Genomic DNA, 26,934 nt, shown 5'->3' on the forward strand with positions numbered 1-26,934 from the left:
CATTCATTCATTCATTCATTCATTCATTCATTCATTCATTCATTCACCTGCGGGAGAGTGTTCCAAAGTTTTGCTTCCATTATGTAGTAGCTGAAAGCACTGTGGTACTAATGCATTATCAGTACCACTCCAACACAGCAGAGGGCGCCACATTAAATGCACGGAATCTTCGGAATGAATATGATTGGATGACGACATGTGTGAGACACCGCCCACCACCCGGGCGGTTTATTTTGATTTTTTTTGTATTGCGCTGTACTGTACTGTACCCATTCTGCAATCTGGTAATACAATTTTCAATCAATCAGGCGGTATCTCGGGAAGCATGGACGACTCCACGGAACGTTTAACTACGTTACTACAACGACTGATAATAAGACGGATCCCCGCACAGATGCTCCAGGCAACACTGGAGAAGTGGGGCAGACTGACCCAGGAACAGCTACACTCACTGGACTTCACGCAGCCAAAGTTACCTCTAACGGAAGATCTACTCGCCCTCTTTCAGGTAAACCACCATAGATATCTTTGATTGTCTTTAGCAGTGGTGTAAAAAAAAAAAAAAAAAAAAAAAAAAAAGTACCCAGAAATTATACTAATGTGAAAGTATGGGTCAGACGAAAGTCTTTCTATGGTCTGCATCCCCTTAACAATTGTGTGTATTTACTGTATTGTACCCATTCTGCAATCTGTTGATAAAATGTTCAATCAATCAATGTGCAGGTGATCAAATCAACAGATCGCAGAATGGGTACAATACAATATGGCTCAATACACACAATTGTTAAGGGGATGCAGACCAGAGAAAGACTTTCGTCTTGTTTACATCAGGGTCCCCCATTTTCAATTCATAATGACTTGTAACTAAAAGTAAGGGTGCAATCCATTCTTTGTGGATCTAGCCAGTGTGCGGCATGGTCATGCTAGACCTACAAAAGGCCTTCGACACTGTCAATCACACCATTCTGATTGACAAGCTAAAAGCAATTGGTTTTGATAGTTTATCAGTGAGCTGGATACAATCCTACCTGGAGGGGAGAGAACAGATGGTGGAGGTAAACGGTACCCTATCCCCCCCCCCCTCACAGTGAACTGTGGTGTTCCACAAGGAAGCATACTAGGACCACTACTGTTCCTAATTTATGCAAATGACATGTCGTCAGCTTGTGACTGCAACTTGTTCCTGTTTGCGGACGACTCAGCCCTGCTGGTCTCTGACAAGAACAAGTTACAGGTTGAAAAAACCCTCAGCTCGGAACTAGGCAAAATCTGCATATGGCTCGCCGACAACAAACTATCATTACACATGGGCAAAACAGAGTCCATTCTCTTCGGTTCAAATAACAAACTCAGCGAAACAGACGGCTTCTCAGTTACAGTGGGTGACAATATTGTCACAAGGAAAGATGAAATTACCTACCTGGGTTCCATCCTAGAGGCTAATCTTTCCTGTGACAAAATGGCATTCAATGTAATAAAAAAAGTCAATCAACGAACTCGATTCTTGTACCGAATCTCCTCCCTGGTAAACAAGAATACCCTGAAGACTCTGGCAGGAGCACTCATTCAAGGGTACTACGACTATGCTTGCACCTCATGGTACCAAAGCACCTCAAAGGCACTAAAAACCAAATTACAAACATCTCAAAACAAACTAGTCAGACTACTGCTTGACCTGACTCCTAGAACCCACCTCACCCCTGCACACTTTGCCAACCTAGGATGGCTTAGAGTAGACGACAGAGTACAGCAACTTGCAATGGGCCTGGTCTACAAGATACACTACACGACCAAGGTACCCATGTACATGTCAAAATACTTCCCAAAGGTCAGTGAATACCACGATCACAACACCAGAGGGAGCTCCACAAATCATGTAAAACCCAGATTCGGCACAAACAAGGGACTAAACACGTTTCGCAATTATGCCACAACAATGTGGAACGCCCTACCCAAAGCTGTAAAGGAATGTAAATCACTACCCACCTTCAAAAACACTCTCAAAGAACACCTAAGGGAGACTGCAATTCAAAACTGGCCCCTACAAATGTCCTAACCCAGTTGTACAATAAAGACCAAGCATGGCTTTGTCAGTATTCCAATGTACAGCCCCAGTGCCCCACCCAACCCAACACCTACCCAACCTCCTCCAATGTACAGTTTCCATGTCAAATGTATGTCAGTATTCCAATGTACAGTGTCCCCCCCCCCCTACCCAACCCCCCCCCCCCCCCCCCCTCCAATGTACAGCCCCACCCCACCTACCCAACCTCCCCCAATGCACAGTTTCTATGTCAAATGTATATACTCTTCTTCTGGATTTTTTTAGTATCACAAACAGTACTGTATTTGAAAATCTGGTATGTCATAAATGTATAGATGTAGCAGTACTGTCTATCTGTATGTCATGTGTGTCATATGATGAATTGAAAATGGGGGACCCTGATGGAAACAAGACGAAAGTCTTTCTCAGGTCTGCATCCTCTTAACAATTGTATGTATTGAGCTGTACTGTACTGTACCCATTCTGCAATCTGTTAATAAACTTTTCAATCAATCAATCAATCAATAGCATGGTCTTCGGGGGGAGCCGGACTGTCGGAGGATACTGTGATCGCTTTCTGTACTCGACATACTAGCCTGTAGTAGGCCTTGTGTATGTATGTATGTGACAAATAAACCTCTTGAATCTTGTCATATATTCAATCAGTTTCAGTAACTACAGAACACATATTGTAATAGACTCACTTGTTGTTGTTGTGGTCCGGCCGTCTGGACGGTCTGGGCTTGCACAGCACATGCATGATAAGAAAAAAAGTATCCATTTAGTTCAGGGGTCTCAAACTCAATTTACCTGGGGGCCGCTGGAGGTAGAGTCTGGGTGAGGCTGGGCCGCATCAAATATTCCACACAAAAAGGGTTTCATATATTTATTTTTATTTTTATGGAAATGTATGGTTGAAACATGCAAACGTTAGAGGTGGGCATAGATTAATTTTTTTTAATCTAGATTAATCTATCTGCAATCCTGGATTTAATCTAGATTAATCTAGATTAAAATGGCACAAAAAAAAAATAAAAACTGCCGAAGGCATTCAAAATATGTGTGTTCTACCCAAATAATGACCAGAAGTAAGTCCTTACTTTTTCTTTCCTCCTTATGTTTCTCAGGCCAGGTGGCCCATTACACCATGAGCCCATCTCCCGATTCCAAAATGCATTACAGACTGTTTGAAAAAGCTGTTTTGCTATGATAATTGGTAATGAAATATCAAAATAATGTTCAATAAGATGTACTTGTGTTTAATAAGTTGTTTTATTCAGAAGTTAACACAAATAAATAATATTACCAGTAAAGTACAGTATCTAGCACACTCTCAGGAGCAAAACAGAAAGAATCATTTCAAACTTGAACTATGTGACATGGCTTGAATCAACTGCTCCAGTGGAGTTGCTCAGTGGCCAATGGTGTCAACTGTGGTTGTACTGGGCAGCTCCCAGGTGTGAATGGAACTGTGTGAATGTGAAGCAGGGCGTTCCTGAAAAAGAGCGTCTGTGCTCAGCGAACCTACCCAATTTTTATTTTTTTATTTTTATTTTTTAGATTAATGCGTTAATTATATTATCGCGCGATACTAGTATAGCGTTAACGCAGCACGTTAACGCCGTTAACGGCCCAGCTCTAGTTCAAACGCACACACACTAATAAGCATTGGAGGCTTTTAACCAGGGCCAGAGTGGGGAAATCATTCAGGCCAGGAAATATAGTGCAAAATATAGCCCCAGTCAGGCCACTTTTTAAGCGGGGGTCCCCCACCAGGAGATTTTGTGTTACAAAGACTTAATTTCCTGCATTCTGGTGCAGGAATTGTTTTATTTGTACCCTTTAAATGCCAGTGTTTGTGAAGACATGACTGCAAAAATAAATAAATAAATTTTTTTTTTTGGGAAATCTTTTTTTTTATTTTAATATTTTTTATGGAAATCATCTGGGGGGGCCGCAAAATATCATCCAGCAGGCCGCAATTGGCCCGCGGGCCACGAGTTTGAGACCCCTGATTTTAGTTAGATTGGATAGATCCAACACTGTCTACAGTATCTCGTGATTATCTCTCCGACTCCTGACTTAGTATAGGGCTATCCTGTGTTCTGATACGACCGCCGGCGCCGGCACGGTCACCGGGCGTTGTCAGAGACATAGTCCCCACCGCAGCAGCGCCAGCAGCAGGTGTAACATTGTCGTCGGCAGCTGTCAATTTGTCTGCTATCGAAGACGTAGATGATCCCGCCTCCTGCTCTGTCAAGTCGATTGGCTGCTTCACCTTCTTCGTGAAACCAAAATTGGTTAAAAGGCTTACTTGTTGCATTTTTCGTTTCGACATTATCCTGAGTGATTACCTTATTTACCTGTCAAACTATCACTGTCACTCACAGGTTACAACGTGGGTCAAGTTTGATTTGTGCCGTGCGTGCCTGCAGGCTGCAGCACCGCCGCGCTCCGAATGGTAATTGCAAGAATAGCATGCATGTTGCCATATTACGGTGTGTGTGAATTAGTGCGCAAATCATTAATCATACATCAAAATAGCCTACGTTTATTATTATACACGATGATGATACAGAAAATTACAGAAAAATGAGAAATGCATGGCAAAAATAGCATTTATTTTTAAGTAATTTAGAGACCCCCCAAAAATTCACAAATCATGTTTTCAGGGGAGCTGGTGTCTGATCTAGGGGAGCCAATGGCTCACCGAGCTTACCCATGGTTCGCACCCTGGATCTAGCCCCATGTCTTAAGACGGCTTCTCGCGTTTGAGAGGATACACAGGGAAAACAGCTTGTGCCACACAAGTGAAGTGAAGAGACATGAAATTGGCTATTACTGTTCACAAATATTGATTGAACTCACATAGGCCATCAAAATAAGTTAAATAACACATTTGAATTCTTAATTTGAGCGGCGTTCCCTTTTTTTTAAAGCTTCAGGACACTGACTTTTTTTAACTTTTTCAATCTCATTGTTTCAAGTTTCTTTAATAGTTGTCATACAGAAGTACAGAATACTTTTGTACAAAATGCTTCTTACTGTTGCGCTCCAGAGACTGTGCATGACAAGATAAGTATGAAATAAAAACATAGTAAAAATTAGAAGTAAAAAAAGAGGTCACAGTGTTCAGTTTAGACATATGTACAATGTTCGTAGACGTAGTTACCATACAATATACAATACTGTGCAGTGTACTAATATACAATACTATATAGTGCAAGGCATAAATGGACGAGGTGCAGTTTAGGTACAATTCACAGTAGGTGTACGAGTTGTAGTGCAAATCCTTTATCAATAAATATAAAGTGTAAGTGTGTTTGTGTGATCTAAAGTGTGGAGAGTGGGTGCTGCAGTGTGTTGTTTGTTTGAGTGAGTGTGTGCGTGTGGGTGTGTGTGCTGTGTGCATTTGATGGTTGTTGCATAGTGATTATTGTTCGTTTAGCGATTATTGTTCGTTTAGCAGCCTGATGGCCTGGGGATAGAAGCTCCTTCTGAGTCTTTCTGTGCTCGCCATAAGACTCCGGTATCGCTTGCCTGACGGCAGCAGTTCAAAGAGGCAGTTGTTCGGGTGGCTCGAGTCCTTAATAATTCTCTTAGCCTTCCCCTTGCACCGCTTGTTGTAAATGTTCTGGAGGGTGGGAAGCCCCCCTCTAATTGTGCGTTCGGCTGAACGTGTCACTCTTTGTAGTCTGCTACGGTCTTGTGCAGTGCTATTCCCAAACCAGGAGGTGATGTTGCCGGTCAGGATGCTCTCTATTGTACATGAGTAGAAGTTCCTAAGGATCTTCTGACTGACTTGGAACTTCCTTAGGCGCCTGAGGAAGTAGAGTGCATTCTTTTAGAGTGGGTATGTTGACTTGATGTATCTTTTAGAGTGGGTATGTTGACTTGATGTATCTTTTAGAGTGGGTATGTTGACTTGATGTATCTTTTAGAGTGGGTATGTTGACTTGATGTATCTTTTAGAGTGGGTATAATAATAATAATAATAATAATAATGACTTGGATTTATATAGTATTTTACAGCAAGGTATGTTGACTTGATGTAAAATGACCCAAAATGTTAGGACTGTTGTGAAAATTATGAGTAAGGCATTTGATCTCTATCCCTCTGGATTTGCATTTTGCACAGAATCAAACCATTTCTGATTCCAATCTGCTTCCCTGAAAACATTGCATTTATCTACCTGGGTTTCCCTGATTGACTCCTCACTCAGTCAGTTGTCAGTGGCCAATTATCCATAAATGTCTGTGTTTTGAGTGGAGGTAGGGATAATCGCTTCATTGAGGTCATTAGGTGGGCAGTGCACCCTTTTAGGTATTATGTGTCCGTGTCCGGTCCCGCAAAATCATTCGTATTTTTCATTTCGGACCCCTTGGTAATTGAGTTTGACACCCCTCTTCTAGGATCACTATAATCAAATCAAATGTATTTGTAGCCCGAAATCCCAATGACTTGCCCCCATGGGCTTCACGGATCAAGAAGAAACATCACAATAGATCCACACAAAAAAGAATACCATAAAATCCAAGATTTTGCCACACTCCCAGCCTTTCCCCGATGAAGATGAGGAACACCTCCCTGTAACCTAGCAACAGGGGGTAAAAACTTGGGGAGACACCTCAGATGGGCCGTTCAAAGGGGACCCCCCATCAGGGTGTCGGTGATATATGGGTGTTGCTATGGATGATAGATGGATGGAGAATGGAACAAGCGAATAATTGGTATGTACTGTATATGCATATAATTATACATTGTTAGAAAACGGTGTTGACAGCTTCCTCGTTGATCGATATCAGCCTTCATCGCTTCTCCTGGCTCTCACATACATGCATACATACATACATACATACATACATACATACATACATACATACATACATACATACATACATACATACATACATACATACATAGTAGCAATAGTATCTAAAGTATATAAGAACATTTTAAATTGATAAACTATAACATGCTACATTGTAACATTATAACATAAATCCAATCTTTAAAGCTGCAGTAGTTATTTTATGACCACTAGAGGCAGGGCAGCATCGCTAAAGTGACTAAACAATAGGGGTGGGGGAAAAAATCGATACGTAGTAGTATCGCGATACTTTGCGTGGCGATACTGTATCGATACAGGGACGCCAAGTATCGATATTTAATTATTCATAAATTCTTTTTTTTAATAAAAATGTATAAGGAAGTTACATTGTTCATTTCAATACCTGTAATAGTACAGTAGTCCACACACACACGTGCATTCAGTTAAGTTGGAATATGACTGTAATACAAACAGTTCAGTTTGTCAGGTACATGCAACACAGATTACAGTGTTTACATCTGTCTGCTTGAGAAAATACCATGTTCTGCAATAAAAATGATTGAAGTGAGATGAACAGACTGAACTTTATTTTATTAGATAAAACATGTTGACAGTTTTACCTTGCAAAATATCGAGTATCGCGATAGTATCGTATCGCGAGGTCTCTGGCGATTCCCACCCCTACTAAACAAGGTAGGTGAATACTTCACCTACAAACGCAATACAGCACAGCATTGATGTAATTAACCTTTACTCGTGGTCTGGTTTTTCATAGGAGAAAGGCCTGGCAGTTAAACACGTCACAGAACTCGAGATGATACGTAAGTGGAAGTGGTTTTGTTAGATGAATAAGCTACATTAGGATAGCCCTGGTGTGATTCTCATGTCACAAATGTATAGGGCTGTACCGAATGTCTTTTTTTTTTTTTTACATTCAAAGCTTCTATTGAAGTTTTCGAATGAAGCTTCGAATGTCTGTCGTCATATTTTATGACGTAATCCTAAATGAATAAAAAAAATTATATATATCCTCAAACAAAATCCTCAATTTGAATAAAGTGATTAATCAGATTAAATGGGTATTTTTTATTATTAAATCAACTTTCTTTAACTGAATATAACTCATCAGTTTCGTCAACATAAATAATCCAATAAGGTCACGGTTGGTACGAAAGTGATGGTGACGTCTTGGTCTTGATGGAGCGCCAAGCGGATGCAGATAGGCTACATCATTTATGATAAATGTTTTATTAAAATCTTTATGACTAGTTATATACTATAATAGTATAATACTATAATATTAGTGTAGCCTAATCTTTATCTGCAACTGTGAAGAAAAACCCCATTGGTTTAAACAGAATGACCATTTTATTTTTTTTATTCAAATGTTGATTTTAGAATTCGAATGTCATGAATGAAGCTTCAAACTATTCGGTGTACAGCCCAACACATGTATTAAGGATGTGGTTGTTTTTCAGATGCCATTGACGGTCACACCCAGGGGATGTGGCGTGCCTTCCAGCTGTTTGATGCAGAAGGTAGGCGAGATAAATACATGGAGATCTCTATCTTAACAACTACTGTGAAGTTTCCAGCAGGTAGGGTTGCTTACAGTGGCTCCAGAGGTAGTCGTCTGGTAATTGGAAGGTTCCCAGTTCAATTCCCGTTCCTCCCGGCAGCGTGTCAAAGTGTCCTTGAGCAAGACACTTAACCCCTAACTGCTCCTGATGAGCAGGTCGGCACATCGCATGGTCGCCTCCGCCATCTGTGTGTGAATGGGTGAATGTGAGGAACAAAAATGGTAAAGCGCTTTGGATAAAAGCTGCTATATAAATATATAAATGCATTTCCAGTTGATTATTGTCCCTTTCTTCTGCTTCCTAGATGATGCCCACTCTATAGACCTGACCCAATTCAAGGAGCTATTTAAAGCCCACCTCACTCAGCTCATCAGACACGTAAGTGAGCTCTCCGTCATGAGGAGGCTAGTAATGCATACAAGCCTCGACACTTGCGTGGTCAGCAGGTCTCAATGGATAAGTAGCCCAAATAGAGCCTACGTATTTACAACAAGGTGCTTAAAAAGTCCCTGAAATTCAAATCAACCATTCGCATTGAAAGTTTTGTTCATCGATGATAAAATTGTTCTGAGTCAAGAAATATAAATCTTTTTATTTTAAGTCTAATTGTCGGAAATTGGCTTTAAGCCATACATTTAGGATCAGATTTGTATCTATAAAAAACAGCATTTAAAAGTGAATTGTATCCTTTTAAATGCGCTTTTAAAATGAAAAATAGTGCTTAGAAAAGTACTTGGAAAATCCTTGAATTTCATTTTGCAATGTCTATGGGAACCCTGTTACAAGTGTAGGTTACATACATAGTCACAGCCACATCCCAGTGCCATAACCATCTAAACCATAGATATATCACTATGTTTATAATATATATATATCTATGATTCTAAACACCCCCAATAAATCCACAGAGAGACTGCCATCTAGTGGTTGAACGCATGCTATTGCTATCCTGGTTGTCGAGGTGATTTAGGGGGCTTTCACAGTAACCATTCAGGGTCGAATCACAGCCCGATCGCACCAGAATAGGGTCTGGTCGTCCTACTGTGAACGCTCCCCCCCCGTCCCCGGGGACGCTGATTCGCTCCAAACCTGGACCGCTGGAATAGGTGGTTTCGGGTGCACCAGTGGGAGCGGGGTGCGTGGTGTGCGAGCTTACGGCTTTCATGCTTGCTTGAATTTTGGGCAGATAAAAACATACAGCAACAACTGGACAATACCCACAAAAAACTATATATTTATGGGCAATTTGGCGAGTTCAGACCTCAACCAAACAAGCATGTTGAGAGCTCAGTGGATGAAAACTTCGAGATGAAGCCACGTTACAAGCACAAGACTTCCCTGGCTCGCATTAGGCCTGGCAATTTTTTTGCCATTGCTATGTCTACTATACATTGGTTTCTTGTTCAAATGCATTTATTTCTATAGACCAGTGGTGCCCAACCAGTCGGCCGTGATCGACCGGTAGATCAATGACATGCAATGTAATTGTTGCGAGCAATGAGCTAATGTTAGCTGCTAACTAGTAATAAATAGGCAAAAAGCTAACTAGCGCTAGCTTAGCGTCAGCGTTAAGCCTGGAAAACGCTCAAAGCGGACTCCACGACACCAGTTCCATTCGTGAGAAAAGGGGGTGGGTTATATTGACAAGGCTTGACAACAGAGGTTCAAATATAACTTCATATTTATTGGTTATTTGTTTCTTCTTTATATTATCAGCATCCAGTTTCCACCACCGTGTTAAAACTCTTCCTGTGTTGACGTTAGAGCGTCATCGCCTACGGCAGCTTACACGCTCAAAACGCAAAACCGTAAACAAAACCCGGAGCGCACCAAGACTGCAGTGTGTACGCAAACTAGAGGGGGGAGAGGGAGGGGGGAAGTTCGCACCCAAGGACGGAGCGGAGCTGATTCGACCCCGAATGGCAGTGAGAAAGCACCCTTAGGCACCTGTGAATTAGCGGGTGATGATGACATCACCTGACATCAAGATCGGCCAATGGCAGATTGCAATAGCGTGCATTTAACCATTGAATGGTAGTCTCTAAATGGATTTATTGGCTGTGTTTAGTACTTTTAGTTTAAAAGTCTGTATTTGCCATTACATCTAAGGTGTCGATCAAAATCAAGAAGCACACAGACGAGGCCATATGGATCCGCGTGGCCTGGGGGGACCGCTTCTCTCGGCCAAACCACCTGAGACCCACATACGTCGCTCACCACCTCCAGACCCCTTTCGTCTTCGTGACCGGTGTCAACGCCCAACACAAGCTCCTGTTGAACCAGGTGGGGAATCGGATGCGTTTGTATAACATTGTAATGAAGTTTCAAGTTTCTTTATTAGTTGTCATACAAAAATACAGAATACTTTTATATGAAATGCTTTTTTCTGTTTTGCTCCGGAGTGTGCTAGATAAAAATAGATAAAGTATAAAATAGAAGGTCAAAAGTACGTAAACAAGTGTAAACAAAAGTGTTCAATATACATACAATACAGAGTAGAACAAATTAGTAACTGAGTTACAATACAATATACAGTACAATGCAGAAATGGGATGAGGTACAACTTAGGGTAAGGTGCAATGAGGTATGAGTTGTAGTGCAAATCTCTTTACCAATAAATATAAAGTGTCTAAAGTGGGTGCTACAGTGAGTTGTTTATTTAAAGTGAGTGTGCTATGAGTGTATTTGATGATTAATGACTGTAATTTGTCAGTATGTACAAACTTTTCTGTGTAGATGTGTTTTTAAAAAGGTGATGTTATCTGTTGTTGTGCCGTGTGCTCCAGGCCTTGGTGCTGGCCACCAGACACGGCTCCATCAGGGACGCTCAGCTCAGCGGACGGAAGCTCGTCGCCATCAGGGACCTGATACGGATGCAGTATCCACAGGTAGGTCAGGTTTGACCTTTGACTTTGCCGGTATGGAGTATAGCAAAGGCCTCGATGCTCTTACAGTAGTGAAATGTTACTGTAACAACTGAAATCCTAGCTAACGATTGTCTATAAAAGGAGCATGGTGAATGAACTATAAAACATACGGCACATTATATTTATTGTGAGCAATGGAACATCTGCATCTCCAGTAGTTGATAACTTACTGGCTTGGCCTCGATACTTCCTTCATACTTGCCCCTTGTTGCAACATGTCCAAACCCCTGATAGAAAACTGCCATTCCGTGCTCCAGAATATACTCTTGGCACAGAACGATGGTTCATTCGATCAGACTGTGACGAAGAATTCAGAGTAGGTGAACTTGGGTCAAGTAGAGAGAGGGAGAGGGAGGGAGGGAGAGAGGGGGAGAGGGAGAGAGAGAGAGAGGGAGAGAGAGAGAGACTAGTCGAATAACAGTAAGCTAGCATTCACTAACTTCATCATACTGTTTTGCTAGCCAGAGGTTTTATTAATAGAACATGTGGCTGATATAAATCTGACACTTTTTTTTTATTGGGAATAAATTTGGTTCTCTATCAGCCAGTTGCATGACCCTAGTATCTATGAAACACATTGAAACCCTAAAATACAAAACAATTTAAAGGGGAACTATTTTACTATTTCTTTCACTATTTGGGCACTTTTACACAATTCCTGTGAGTCTATGGAACACCTCTGTAATATATATATTTTTTTTATTCATTGTTTTGTATTTCTAATCAAGTCCTCAAAAACAGCATTTTTCTACCTCAAGATCTCGAGCCGTTTTGAGCTGATGTGGACTGGGGTGCAGGTGCTGGTGCCTGAGGAGCCACATTAACATGCAGCAGTGACTATATGACATCACATAGGCACATTTTCAAACGACTCAGTTCAGTGAAGGTGAATATTGTGAGAGGAGAATTGGAAGAATGCGCCAATATGAGAATTTTGAGACATAGATCATATTAATATAAGTTCACATAGCTAGGAAACAATGCTAAACACTCAAAAAGGCCATTTATAAGATAGTTCCCCTTTAAATACATGGATGTCATGTCAATTTGAAAATCAGGCTGTTTTTCTGAATTCCTGAAAAGTAAACTTTTTGGTTTTCATCCGACGCCGACAGTATTTTAGGTTCAACTTTAGGTAGAAAAGAGAGTCATTTTTGTACACATGCCTTTTTTCCACACGCACACATGAGTCAAGGGCTCTGCAACGACTCACTGCCGAAATTCTGATCAAAGTGTCAAACTAGGCGTTGCAGATGAAATATGCTTAAAGGAAAACTCCAACATTTTGGGAAATAAGCTTATTTGCCATCTACCCTGGAGTTAGACAAGAAGATACATTTTTCTTCTCTGTGCATGCAGTAGGAGTAGGAAGACGTTGGGAACTAGGCTAATGGAGGAACCTAATTCCAGTGACTGACGCTAAGCTAGGCTAACGGTGCACGTCTTCCTACTCCTACTGCATGCACAGAGAAGAAAAACGTATGTATCTTAACACTCCAACATTTTGGGAACCCTGGAGTTAGACAAGAAGATGCATACCTTTTTCTTCTCTGTGCCATGCAGTAGGAGTAGGAAGACGTTTGGAACTAGGCTAATGGAGGAACCTACTTCCAGTGACTGACGCTAAGCTAGGCTAACGGTGTGTGTCTTCCTACTCCTACTGCATGCACAGAGAAGAAAAAGGGTATGTATCTTCTTGTCTAACTCCAGGGTAGATGCCACATAAGCTAATTTCCCAAAATGTTGGAGTTTTCCTTTAAGATGTTGTCGGAAACATATTTTGGGTCCAACTTTAGGTAGAAAAGGGGCGTGATATTTTTCCGTAACCGCATTTCTGGCAGACGCTCTCTGATTGGCCGACGTCAGTTTCTACACTGGTTAAGTTTAGGCAATCTTCGAAGTTGGTTAAGGTTAGGCAAGTTCTTTCGACGGTTAAGCTTAGGCACTCTTTCGAAGTTGGTTAAGGTTAGAGTTTGTCTTAGAGCATGGCGATAGAACGCCAGGTACTTTGCAGGCTGTTTGACGTGGAAATGGCCAAAGACACAGCTCGTCACGCTATTGGGCGCACATGTCACATGACCAGAAACGTCTGCCAGAAATGCGGCTACGGAAAGTATAGACGCAGAAAAGGGAGGGTTTATAAGCCAGCCGCCATTTTGTACAAGTGCGTTTTTCACACGCAATCGAGGACTGCGCATTGCAATGAGCTTTTTGGTGTGACATCCAAACTAGGGACGCACCGATCCGATATTGATATCGGATATCGGCCCCGATATGACTAAAATAGCTGGATCGGGTATCGGGGAAACATTTAAAAATATATATATACATCGTTTATTTTTTAAATAATAATAAATAACAATTCAGTACATTTATATCTGTGTTAATTTGTTACATTTTGTTTCACTAAATTAGGAAAGTAATGTTTTAATTCGGTACATTTATATCTGTGTTAATTTGTTACATTTTGTTTCACTAAGTTAGGAAAGTAATGTTTTAATTCAGGACATTTATATCTAGTGTTCATTTGTTACATTTTGTTTCACTAAGTTAGGAAAGTAATGTTTTAATTCGGGACATTTAGATCTGTGTTAATTTGTTACATTTTGTTTCACTAAGTTAGGAAAGTACGGTAATGTTTTAAGTCGAGCCTGATGTTGCCTTGCACAAAAGAATGATCCCAGTCTCTTCCACACAGTAGGGCTGTCTTAAATACTTTGAAGCTTCGAAGCTTCGTTCGATGGGCATGGGATTCGAATATGAAAATAAAATTCGACTATTAAAAAAAATATATATATGTACATATATATATATATATATTTTTTTTTTTTTTTTTTTTTTTGCTAAATCAACTCTGCCTCTCTTTGTTAACTACAACAAGCAATGCTGTTTTTTTTCTTTTCGAAGCTTCGAATAAAGGCTTGTTTAAAGGCAGTTTCTGAATATGGGCTGGGTGCTAAATCTGACTGGGTTGTCTTATTTCACAGTTTGAAGTTACCCAAATGTATGTGCAGTGTGCACAAGCACTTTTTCACAATACAGGACCTTTTCATTTGACTCCCATTCTTGGGACTGGTATCAGAGTGGGGAAATCCTGTAGCAGTCAAGTCTTGATTCCGAGGCGTCTTTATTTCTCCCTTTTATTTCTAGGTGTTTCCAACCATGCACCCCAGAGCTCTCCGGGAAGATGATCCACCCCCTTTAAGTATGTTATTCCAGTCAGAATGTTGATCCACCCCACCCCCTTTAACCTCTTCCACCCGGAGCCTATTTTCTGAAAATCCGCCTAAAATAAATGGAAAAGTAAATGGAATATTGCTCCACTTCTACAAGGTCAATTTGCATATTCTTGGTATCTAGGGACATCTATGGACCTCAGTGAATGTATTCCCAGTGTCAGAAATATTGTGTCTATTACCAGGCTTGCTTAAATTGTGATGAAACAAAGGAGAATATGAATTATGATTTTTTTTTTTTGCATATTTGACAGTGAATAACACCATGCTAATAATGACCAGACATGAAGAACTATATATACATATATTATCTTTCAAATGCCCAAGTTCAATTTGGATTTAGTATCACCATGCGTGCATAAGAACAGATAATGAAATCTACTGTAAATACAGTAGCTTTTTATTTTGATTAGGGTGCAACCGTTTTGAACTAATTTCAGATCTAATTGTTGCTACATGCTAACAATAGGGAAGAGAAACTACCAAGTTCAAGTTTCTTTAATAGTTGTCATACAGAAGTACAGAATACTTTTATACAAAATGCTTCTTACTGTTACGCTCAAGAGACTGTGCAAGACAAGATAAGTATGAAATAAAATAACATAGTATAGCATGTAAATTAGAAGTAAAAAAAAATGAGGTCACAGTGTTCAGTATAGACATATGTACAATGTTCGATGCAGAATAGACGTAACTGAGTTACCATATAATATACAATACTGTGCAGTGTACTAATACAATACTATATAGTGCAAGGCAGAAATGGGATGAGGTGCAATTTAGGTACAATTTACAGTGGGTGTACGAGTTGTAGTGCAAATCCTTTATCAATAAATATAAAGTGTGTTTGTGTGGTTTAAGTGAGTGTGTGCGTGTGGGTGTGTGTGCTGTGTGCATTTGATGGTTGTTGCATAGTGTTTATTGTTCGTTTAGCAGCCTGATGGCCTGGGGATAGAAGCTTCTTCTGAGTCTTTCTGTGCTCGCCTTAAGACTCCGGTATCGCTTGCCTGACCGCAGCAGTTCAAAGAGGCAGTTGTTCGGGTGGCTCGAGTCCTTAATAATTCTCTTAGCCTTCCCCCTCCACCGCTTGTTGTAAATGTTCTGGAGGGTGGGAAGCCCCCCTCCAATTGTGCGTTCGGCTGAACGTGTCACTCTTTGTAGTCTGCTACGGTCTTGTGCAGTGCTATTCCCAAACCAGGAGGTGATGTTGCCAGTCAGGATGCTCTCTATTGTACATGAGTAGAAGTTCCTAAGGATCTTCTGACTGACTTGGAACTTCCTTAGGCGCCTGAGGAAGTAGAGGCGTTGTCGTGCCTTCTTCACAACACTGTCAATGTGTGTGGTCCATGTCAAGTCCTCGGATATGTGGGCTCCGAGGTACTTGAAACTGTTCACTCTCTCAACCGGTGCCCGGTCGATGCTGAGGGGGCTGTAGTCCTTGACCCCCGACCTCCTGAAGTCCACAATCATCTCTTTTGTTTTGCTGACGTTCAGGGAGAGGCAGTTCTCCTGACACCACTGTGACAGATTCTCTACCTCTTCCAGGTAGGCCCTCTCGTCGTTGGCAGAGATCAGGCCCACCACTACTGTGTCATCAGCAAATTTGATGATTGTGTTGTTGTTCCGCTGTGCCACGCAGTCATGTGTGTACAGGGAGTAGAGGAGGGGGCTCAGAACACAGCCCTATACACAGCCCATACCGTTTCAATATTTGTAATAAACGTTACCTTTTGTGGTAGAATTATCCTGAATAATAGCAGTTATTGAAATAATTCATAAAGTACTATGAACCTTGAACCCAATAGAATTTTCCAGGAAGTGTATTTTTGAAAAATGTCAATGAAGAACCAGACCTGTGGAAGTCCACTACAAAATGGCAGCAAAAAAACTACAATTCCCATTCCCCCAGTTTTACAAAATGGTCGCCTCTCACGGAATATACAGACATTCCAAAGAGGAAAATCTATCTTTATAACACTTTAACCTATTCCTAAACTAACTGAGAGGAAGTGTAGAAAGTCACGCCTCACTGCTGACATCGACAAAACCATTCTCCAAACATTCTCCAAAACCATTACTAATGCCAAAGCTTCTTTCTTTCACCATAGGATCGAGGCCTCTGCCAAGAATCTTCGCAAACTGCATGCTACCATGTCCTCCCTCCTCACTCCCCCCCCCCCACCCCCTCCTCCCTCATCTTTCTCTGCCGAAGACTTTGCGATCTTCTTTGAGGAAAAAGTGTAGAACATCCGCAGCTCCTTCTCCCAACCCCCACCCATTCCAAACACTGAATCAATAACCTCATCCTTCACTCTGTCATCTTTCTCTCCCATTACAGAAGCCGAGACCCTGACACTGGTAACGTCGAACCGTCTGACTACATGCCAGCTGGACCAGCTACCCTCCCCACTCCTCCAGACCATACATGTAGCACCGGACATCCTCCCATTCATAACTGCAACCATCAACTCCTCACTCAACTCGGGGGTGGTCCCCACCTCCCTAAAACAAGCCAGAGTCGACCTTTCCATCACAGTCGAGAATGCAGCTGTGGCCGCGTCCCCGACCGCCAAGAACCTTGGTGTTGTCCTCGACGACCAGTTGAACTTCTCTGCTCACATCGCAGCAACAACCAGAACCTGCAGATTCCTCCTGAGCAACGTCAGAAGGATCCGCCCCTTCCTGACAAAAGAAGCCACCCAACTCCTCGTCCAATCAACAGTCTCCCGCCTCGACTACTGCAACGCACTGCTCGCTGGCCTCCCGGCCACTGCCTCCAAGCCTCTTCAACTCATTCAAAACGCAGCGGCCCGCCTGATCTCAAACCTACCGAAGTCGCCCCATGTCACCCCACTTCTTAGGGACCTGCACTGGCTCCCCATTGCTGCACGTATCCGCTTCAAGGCCCTCGACCTAGCATACCGTGCGGCAAAGGGAACCGCTCCCGCCTACCTCCGGTCAATGGTCTCTAACTACACACCCTCAAGACCCCTACGCTCTGCATCTTCTGGCCGCCTCAGACCTACTCCTATCCAAGCTCTGGGAGGGTCATCAAAAAGAAGCCGCCTATTCTCAGTCCTTGCCCCACAATGGTGGAATGAACTACCCACCCCAGTTAGGACAGCTGAATCCCGTCCAATCTTTCGCCGTCGACTAAAGACGCACTTCTTCAACCATTATCTGAAATAATGAAGAAGAAAAAATAAAGAAAAAAAATCTAACCCTAACCTTACTGTCATGCACTTGTCCTAATAAACTAACCTACACTGTAACACGCAACACTTTGATGAACATTGTTACTCAGCTGATAGAGTTGTACCCTTCCTGATGACTTGTCGTACAGAACTTGTAAGTTGCTTTGGATAAAAGCGTCAGCTAAATGACTAAATGTAAATGTAACGTATTGATGATAATATACATTCAAAACTAATTAAATATACATTAACACACTACATTAACACACCTGTCTGTACTTACCTGCACATAGTCCTTTACTATATCTATATCTGTACATATCCTACTCTTACTAGTTACGCTGCTGGCCAGTATGACTACTACCATAGTGTCATTATACCTGTATCACTGTGAATATTATACTACAACTCTGTACATACATCTGATTAGCACTACACTCGGTAGTGCTCATTTGTATGTCTTGTACCCAGTTTAATCACCTGTACATTGTATATTGCTGTTGCACTTTACTGCTACATTTGCACTCTGGTTGGATGCCAAACGTATTGTCATTGTACGTACTGTACTTGTGCTGTATAATGACAATAAATAATAATAATAATAAATATGAATCGAATCTAATCTACCACAAGTTCTTATACAAGTGTAATATCTAGCCTAATGCAGCTCATTATTATATAGTTATGCCTGCTTGTGGCATTGTTTCATATTGCAATTGTATTTATTTACAGACCCGATGATGCAACGAGGAGAACAAGCCGGGGAGGCGGAGAGCAGAGTTAAGATGGCTTGTGAGGCATTCGGTGCCGGAGCGCTACCCCAGCTGCAGACGGTGCTGTACCAGGTACCAGATCAAGTCCTTTAGCCCTGTCACTGCCACACTACAGAAGGTTAACCGTCGGTAGTGTGATAGTGAAGGGTTAACCTTCTGTAGTGTGGCAGTGTAAGGGTTAACCGGCTGTGAATTTTATTTTTTTTATTTATTTAAACTTTTTTTTATTGCATTTTCCATTATTCATACAATCTTTTTACATGTTTTCCACATCGTATGATACAAAAACAAAGCTATACGGATTATTCATACCGTCTTTTTATGTTTTCCACATCACGTCATTGTGATTCAAAACTAAAAGGATAGGAAAACCAACCTGAAAAAAAATATATATCATATTATGAAATAATAATAAATAATAAAAAATAAAAATACAAAACCCAAAAGAAAAGCAGAAAAAAAACACAAAGAAAGTTACAGTCTAGCACATCCCTCACCCTGATCATATAATCAGTCGTTACATGTTACGGTTATCTATGGCCTATCTACTGTATAATTATAAAATGTACAGAGAGTATAAATCGGACCCAAGATATCCTAACTTTTATTTACCTATCTTTCTCAAATATGGACCCCAGGGCCCTCATTTATCAACGTTGCGTACGCACAGATATGTGCGTAACCCGTGCGTACGATCGTTTCTAAGCAAAGTGTGGGACTTATCAATTTGAACTTGTGCTTGACTTTGTGCGTATATCTACGCACAGCTCGGAGAGCATGCGTACCTAGCGCCCGGTGGTAGAATATGAATATTACAACGCGGAAATAAGCTTCTGTGCATTAGTTTCAACACTGGCGTAAAATAGCAACAGTAGTGTAATTATGGTCAAAACCCTATAAATAGCATTTGGAATAATGGTCTTTCTCTCCGAATGAATGCAGCATGGTTTATATATAGCGTTATCAGAATATACGGGGTGCACTGACTGCGCTCCGCTTAACTCAACTTGTTATTATTTTGCGCATAGATTGCAGAAATACAGGAACGTTTTGATTATATTTAAAAGGCTTTGCCATTGTTAAGCGTAATAAGTGGAATTTCGAAGCTGTAAGCAGAATACAAGTCGAGTTTATGTGTATTACAAAACCCTTGCAATAAATTTGTCTTAAATGAATGAAAAGCATACATGCTCTGGATACAGAGCATATATCGTGTGGGTGATATGACTTGTATTCCACTTTTAGTTTTACAATGTCAAAGCCTTTTAATATAAATCAAAACGTTCCCGTATTTCTGCAATCTATGCGCAAAATAATAACGAGTTGAGTTCTAACAAAGAACATATTACATGCTGGGTAGGCTGATGGAGTAAACTATGATATGAATATGATATGATATAAGGTATACTGGTCCGTCCGCGAGGATAGCGAGGAGTCGGATAGCCATTAAATGCCATTTGAGAATATAGGCTATTAATGCAAAGCGACAGCCTATAGCCTATACATATTATTTAATGTTTTCATAAGCGTAAAGATACAACAGCTAGATTAACAATCAAGTTAGTTTACTGTATGCAGGCTTCGCAGGGCTGTGCCATGTGTTATTATATATGCGCAAGTTACTGTTGCATAATGTAGGCTATGGCTGCTATTATATGTAATTCATATAGGCTACCTAATACCGACAACAAAATAGATTGTATGCCTCTAGTACAAATCATATTATACCCGGTAGCCAATCGAACAAAACAAATAAAGGCATTCATATTCCAGCATGGTTATAATGACCAGTGATGCCAGTAACGCGTTACTAAGTAACGCGTTATTGTAATCTGATTACTTTTCCCCGAAAATAGTAATCTAACGCGTTAATCTTTAAAAGCCAGTAATCTGATTGCAGTTACTTGTCCAAGTGGCTGTGCGTTACTATTTCGTTACTATCTCATCATAAATTCATAATGCAGGTGGAATGCAGTATTTTATTTCGTTTTCGACAGTCAAAAATACATTTTGAGCTGTTTTTCTTATTTGGGAGTGACGTCGTGTGGCAGTGAAAGGGTTAAATACACAATGTGTCCCGCGGCGTGACTGGACCCTCTGTCTGTGAGTGACTCTGCTTTGGTCCAATCACATTCCCCATCCACAGTCTGCGAATCAGAGGCAGAGTAGGGCGGGTCTTCACAGCACGTCATGTGACATATGCGCCAATCGTGTGACAGCAGGGCTCCGTCTGCACGGAGAATTCCACCCCAAAACGCTCGTCTAAACGTAGCCTCAGTCACTACTTCACGTTTGTGTCAGCTAAGCTGGGTGAAAAAAACATTCATATGCGGAGGAAACAAAATACTGTCTACCGCTAAAAACAGCACATCCAATTGCATTGAAAGCATCTGGAATCACAACACTAGCCGACGCTTCGACTAGGTACAGGAGGACTCGGAGGCCAGCCAAACAGCAAAAGAGAGAGATTGTTTCTTTCCCTTTTGATTAATGTATATTTGATGGTGGCAGAGCAAAAGCTCTTATTTGCCAGATTTACAGTTAATTTACATGTTAAAGAGAGACTGATTGTATGTTTATAGAGAGACATTTATAAAAACAATTTAATAGTTACAGTTGATATAATTGAATAGTTCAGCCTGCATTTGTTAGATGTGATACACTGGTTTTGTAAAACCACTGGCTGGCTGCTCTAATGCTGTGAGCATCATAGACTGTTGCTTTACCATACTTGATGGTACAGAAGCTGAAGCACTAGTTTAACAATTTACGTTATGTGCAGAGAAACAAGTTAAAAACAATTTATGCACTTTCAATAAAGCGTTTAAAAAAAAACTGTTGGGGGAACGACGACGACTTCGTAACCTAGTTACTTTCAAAGTAACTAAGTTACTCTGATAATCAAGTAATCAGTAAAGTAACTTAGATTACTTTTTAAAGGAGTAATCAGTAATCAGTAATCAGTAATCAGTAATCAGTAATAATTTTACAAGTAATCTGTGGCATCACTGATAATGACACACCAACGCCAAACAGTGGTTAACGAACGGTCTTTATTAGTATTTTGAGCTGTCCAGGCAGAATTGCAGCAATGGCCTTAGGGAGCCGTTGATATCTGACATCACCATGTACAAGTCCGCCAGACTTTTATTTATCCCATAACACGGGTTGTGTCTTCTTGGTTTGGCAGCGCCTCAGTGAACAATCTCGCTCGTGGAGTTTCTCATAGTTCGCCTGGGTCAGTCCATTATTTCACATCCCATGGGGGGTGTTTCATTACCATATATGGATAATCGTTGACGGTAGAACAAAGAGGTATTTATCAACACGGAGTGTGCGTAGGACCCGTGTACGCACGGTTGATAAATCCCAATATTTCTGTGCGTACACACATTCTAAATTCTGTTCTTACGTACGAAAATAGAACACTTTCTAAGAATTGTTGATAAATGAGGGCCCAGGTCTTTTTGAACATAATACACTATTATTAACTTTGTGTATAAGTTGCTCAAAAGAGGCTAATCTAGCAATATCATCATTCCACTCTCTAAAGCTGATTTTATTTGTTAATTTCCAATGTCTCAATACTATCCTACATCCTGTTATGAGGGCCAGTGGCAGTGAAAGGGTTAACCTTCTGTGTATTGTTGTCGCAGTGAAAGGTTTAACTGTTTGGTAGTGCGGCAGTGAAAGGGTTATCTGTCAAATACACAACAAGAAAGGCCAGGGGGGCATTGCAGGTAATCATGACATGCTTGTGTTTCGAGCTCGGACTCAACACGACAGTGCACAATTAAGAAACGACAATGAATACAAGAATCATAACAATAAGTAATAGTAGTAGTAGTAGTAGTAACATCAAAATAAAATATAAAATGAGGTAAGATAAAATAGTCAATTATTTACAGTAGTAGTAGTAGTAGTAGTAGTAGTAGTAGTAGTAGTAGTAGTAGTAGTAGTAGTAGTAGTAGTAGTAGTAGTACGATAAATAAAATATCAGAATGAGGTAAGATCAAATTAAATAGTAAATTTTTAATAGGGCTATCTCCTGTTCTTGTCCTTGTTCAGGAGTCTTGTGGCTTGTGGGGAAAAAGCTGTCCCTGAACCTACTATGAGATGTGACGTGTCCTCACTCAAATGAGGCTTAGATGCGCTTTAGAACCGCCAGTTTACCCTTCCTCCGTGTGTTCCACTCTGCACGTCCATGTGTCGGTGATGCTCGCCTTGGGTTTTAAGAATTATGCGCAAAGACTTGTTTTGGTTTGTTTGATTGATTGATTGAACATTTTATTAACAGATTGCAGAATGGGTACAATACAGTACAGCTCAATACACACAATTGTTAAGGGGGTGCAGACCAGAGAAAGACTTTCGTCTTGTTTACATCAGGGTCCCCCATTTTCGCAGATGGAGACAAAGTTCAAAGACTTGCTTTGGTTTCCTTTCCGCAGATGGAGACAAAGTTCAAAGACGACGGCAACGACGTGATGACGAGGAGGGAGGAGCCGTTCAGAGCCGTTGTCAAGTTCTCCAGCACCAACATCCTGGAGTCTCTCAGGCACTGCGTGTCTTCAGGTACCAAACCTCTTTATGTTCTGGGGAGATGGATTCAGCTAGACCCCCCCATGAATTGGACCTATCTCAAACCCCGCCCACTTTGCTTGATCCTTGTCCGAGGGAAGCAACAGTTGTGATTGGAGGATCGAGAAAAGAGGATGGGGTTTGTGTCGATTGAAACCATTTGTTTTGAAAACTCTAGATACAGTATTGAATACTGAGGTAATGACCCGGAAGTAAACACGCACACATTTGCAATAGCTGCAACCGTTTTGCCAATTGGAATACACAAACACACACACACACACACACACACACACACACACACACACACACACACACACACACACACAACACACAACACACAACACACAGACACATACCTGACCTCCATGCCCAATTTCAGCCTCCTAGGGTGAAACCTGTGAACTTTGTAGACCGACCTACAGAGTGACATACAGCTGCTGGTCGCAGCTTCAAATTAAATGTATAAGAAAAGTCTCCAGAAAACAATGCAGGATTATTTGAAAATATTACCTACAAGTCCATAAATGGCCACAAGAGGGCAAACACACATATTATATGAGGCTAATTCCTTTCAAATGTACAGTATTTGTACAGTATTTGGTGCCACAAACTAAGCTATACCTCACCATTTTTATACCAGATGTACATACTGTATATAGAGGTATACTGAAAATGTTTGCTTACTTGTGTTTACTTGACTTCTTGACTTTCTATTTTTACTTATTATACTTATTTATACTATCTTATTATTATCTGGCACACTCTCAGGAGCGATACAGAACAAAACATTTAATGCAAAGTATTCTGTATTTCTGTATGACAAATAATAAAGAAACTTGAAACTTGTAGTGGCTATATGTCAACAATAAAAACTAAAAAGCCACTGAAGCACCAGGCAGCGAATCTTATGCAGATCAGGAAGTCCATTGTCCAGACAGGCATTGATGGTTTTGTGGCATTTATTGTGATTAAATAATATACAGCAAAATGATGTTTGAAATTATGTTTTCTTGTCTCTCCCTGACGCTGGTCAAAAACCATACACCTTCCCTGGTGCCAAAAATCACCTAAATACACCCAGCTGTGTTCCCCAATAGCCCAAACCCCTTCAAAATAAAACCATTTAGCTGCAACTCATAACAACTTAAATAATATGGCTGTAAACAAATTAACTCTACAAAACCACATAACAAATAAATATATTAAATAAATGTGAAAATACGGAATAGCTCCCACAGTATACTCAAGCTATGTTGTTGGACATTTATTTTGTGTTGACGTGGTGGTTTGTATTATTTCAACTTATTCAATGCCTTTTTTTTACTTGACAGGAATTTGCTCTACCCCCGTCACACCCCTGCTGTCATCTATCACTCGGAGAGGAAAGAATTATTTTGTTGTTGCAGACAAGTGAGACAACAATCCCAGTCGCTCCCCAACACAGATATAAACACACTCATACATACAGACATGCATACAGACATACACACGCACATACAAACCGGGACACATGTACACATGCATGCATGAGGACACAGCGTGTGCACACACATACGCACTTGCACTCAAGTCATATCTCAACCATTTCTCCCAGGTCTCTGAGTTTGAGTTTATGGAACAGATTTATTTTGTATATATAGATTTTTTTTTAAATCACTTGTTCCAAGATAATATAAGTTGTTTCAAAACATGTTGTTGAGTCTGTAACATTGTTGTGTTTTTAATGTATCTTAAAATGAGCACTTTTTTGCAGTGTATAGCATACTGTACTGTACTGCACCGTTATAACTTTCCCTCTCAGATAGTTCTTTATGTTCTATATTTCTCTTCTATTCATTTCGTACATTTTTATTAATTTGCATTCTGCTATAAACTGCAAAAAGGTCTCCATCTTAACAAGTCATTTAATTTTGTATTCAGTTATTAAAATCATATTGTATTGAAAGAAGTGAAAAATAAAACGGCCAATGTGATCACAGTGAGATAGTTTCACTTATTACAAAACATTACTTTACATTATGTTCTCGATAAGCTACATTATCTTAAAACAAGGCTTGATTAGTGTTGGTGTATCTGACGTGCATATAGGCCTATTGTCCATCCCTGGTGTGGCCGTCGAATGGTTTCTGATTCACACAACAAAACTGTCTCTAATGGTGTCTCCTAAGGAGTACGTTGCCCCATATTGCTCTGTAACATTTCTATTTTTGTTATAGGACCGACTAGTAGGATTTCAGTTTTGTTCTCATTTAATTTTAGGAAGTTGTTCGTCATCCATTTTCTTTATTACTAAGAGACATGCGGAAATGGAGTTAATAGCTGTAGGTCATTTGGTTCAGCGGAGATGTACAATTATGTGTCATCTGCATAACTATGGAAACATACATTGTGTTTTCTAATGATGTCTCCGAGTGGCAGCATGTATAGTGAGAATAATAATGGACCAAGGCAGTTCCCCTGTGGAACTCCGAAGTAGGTCTCATGATTCTCAGAAGAATGATCTCCAAGCCTGACGTAATATTTTCTCCCTTTTGATATATGTTCTGAACCAGTTTAATACATAGTCAGAAAGACCAACTAACTTTTCTAGACGATTTATTAGGATATCATTGTAGTGCTTTAGTTTTATGTTTTTGAAACATACTCTATGAAATATTAATTATAGGCTTATAGCCAAAATTGGTCAATAACTCCACCGTGAACAACTGGAGCATCTACTCTGCAATTCTAATATTGACTTTTTAGGTCTGACAGAAACTTGGTTAACCCATTCCTCGCCACAGGCAGCAATAACTATGCCTGGCTATAATGTCTTTAGGAAAGACCGAGACCAAGACGGGCATGGAGGGGTTCTGCTGTATGTCAAAAGCTCCTTGAAATGTACTCATTGAATGGCCAAGAGAAGTAGATTTGGAATGTATTGGTGTGAACATCTCACTCTCTCCCGAAATGTCCTTCTGTGTCATTTGTATTTATAGGAAACCCTCAACAAAGGTAGACTTCCATATACAGACAACAATCGGAAATGCAAATATGCAGCACAAGACAACAGCAGTACTCCCAAGGTTCTAAACCTAGTCACCTATTAGCCATGCGATTAAGAATGAATGCAAAATTTGCAGATATAACTACCATTAGACCACAACAAGTACTTGAAACAGACCCCAAAATAATAAACGATACATTCAAAGAATTCTACTCCGACTTATATAAATCAGAAACGACCTTCGATCAAAACAAAATGGACACATATCTTAATCAAATTATTCTCCCTAAACTTTCAGAGGATGATGCTAAACAGTTAGAAACACCGATCACACTAGAGGAACTCAAGAAGGCCATATCCGAAATGCAAAATGGTAAGGCTCCTGGAAGAGACGGTATCCCATCAGAAATGTACCTTTCTTGTTGGGACATAATTGGACCCTTATTACTAAATATGATCTTATACTCAGTCAAGATGGGGAACTTCCATAAAAACGACAATATTGCACTCATTTCAGTCCTTCTCAAAAAAGATAAAGACCCCACCGAGTGCGGTAGTTACAGACCCTTAAGCCTCCTCGGAACCGATGTCAAACTGTACTCTAAGGTATTAGCCATCAGATTACAAAAGCATATGACGTCTTTAGTTCATCCGGACCAAACTGGCTTCATAAGAGGTCGCCTGATCACTGATAACATAAGACGAATACTGCACGTACTAGATGCAGACAAGGACGACACCATACCTAAGGCGATGCTGTCCCTGGATGCTATGAAAG

At 40.6% G+C, this 26,934-nt stretch overlaps 1 protein-coding gene across 1 annotated transcript; it reads left to right on the forward strand.

Moving 5' to 3' along the window:
* Nucleotides 1–287: 287 nt before the first annotated feature.
* LOC311222856 (centromere protein N-like) lies at nt 288–24,983 on the forward strand. The gene is made up of 10 exons (XM_084307493.1): nt 288–508; nt 7,652–7,697; nt 8,355–8,414; nt 8,761–8,834; nt 10,566–10,739; nt 11,243–11,344; nt 14,534–14,588; nt 18,546–18,658; nt 23,038–23,161; nt 24,502–24,983. Exons 1-10 carry the CDS (start codon nt 326–328, stop codon nt 24,582–24,584), a joined length of 1,014 nt encoding a protein of 337 aa, XP_084163619.1. The 5' UTR covers nt 288–325; the 3' UTR covers nt 24,585–24,983.
* The last annotated feature ends 1,951 nt before the right edge of the window (nt 24,984–26,934 follow it).

Source organism: Notolepis coatsorum (genome assembly GCF_963971535.1).
Source record: "Notolepis coatsorum genome assembly, chromosome: 2".
NCBI classification, from domain to species: Eukaryota; Metazoa; Chordata; class Actinopteri; order Aulopiformes; family Paralepididae; genus Notolepis; species Notolepis coatsorum.

What these genes read in the sequence shown, in the direction of transcription:
- LOC311222856 (XM_084307493.1), top strand. Translation starts at nt 326, where the DNA reads ATGGACGACTCCACGGAACGTTTAACTACGTTACTACAACGACTGATA. An exon ending in CCAGCTGTTTGATGCAGAAG is followed by an intron (nt 8,415 to 8,760) that starts GTAGGCGAGATA and finishes TCTGCTTCCTAG; the next exon opens with ATGATGCCCACTCTATAGAC. An exon ending in AGATGATCCACCCCCTTTAA is followed by an intron (nt 14,589 to 18,545) that starts GTATGTTATTCC and finishes ATTTATTTACAG; the next exon opens with ACCCGATGATGCAACGAGGA.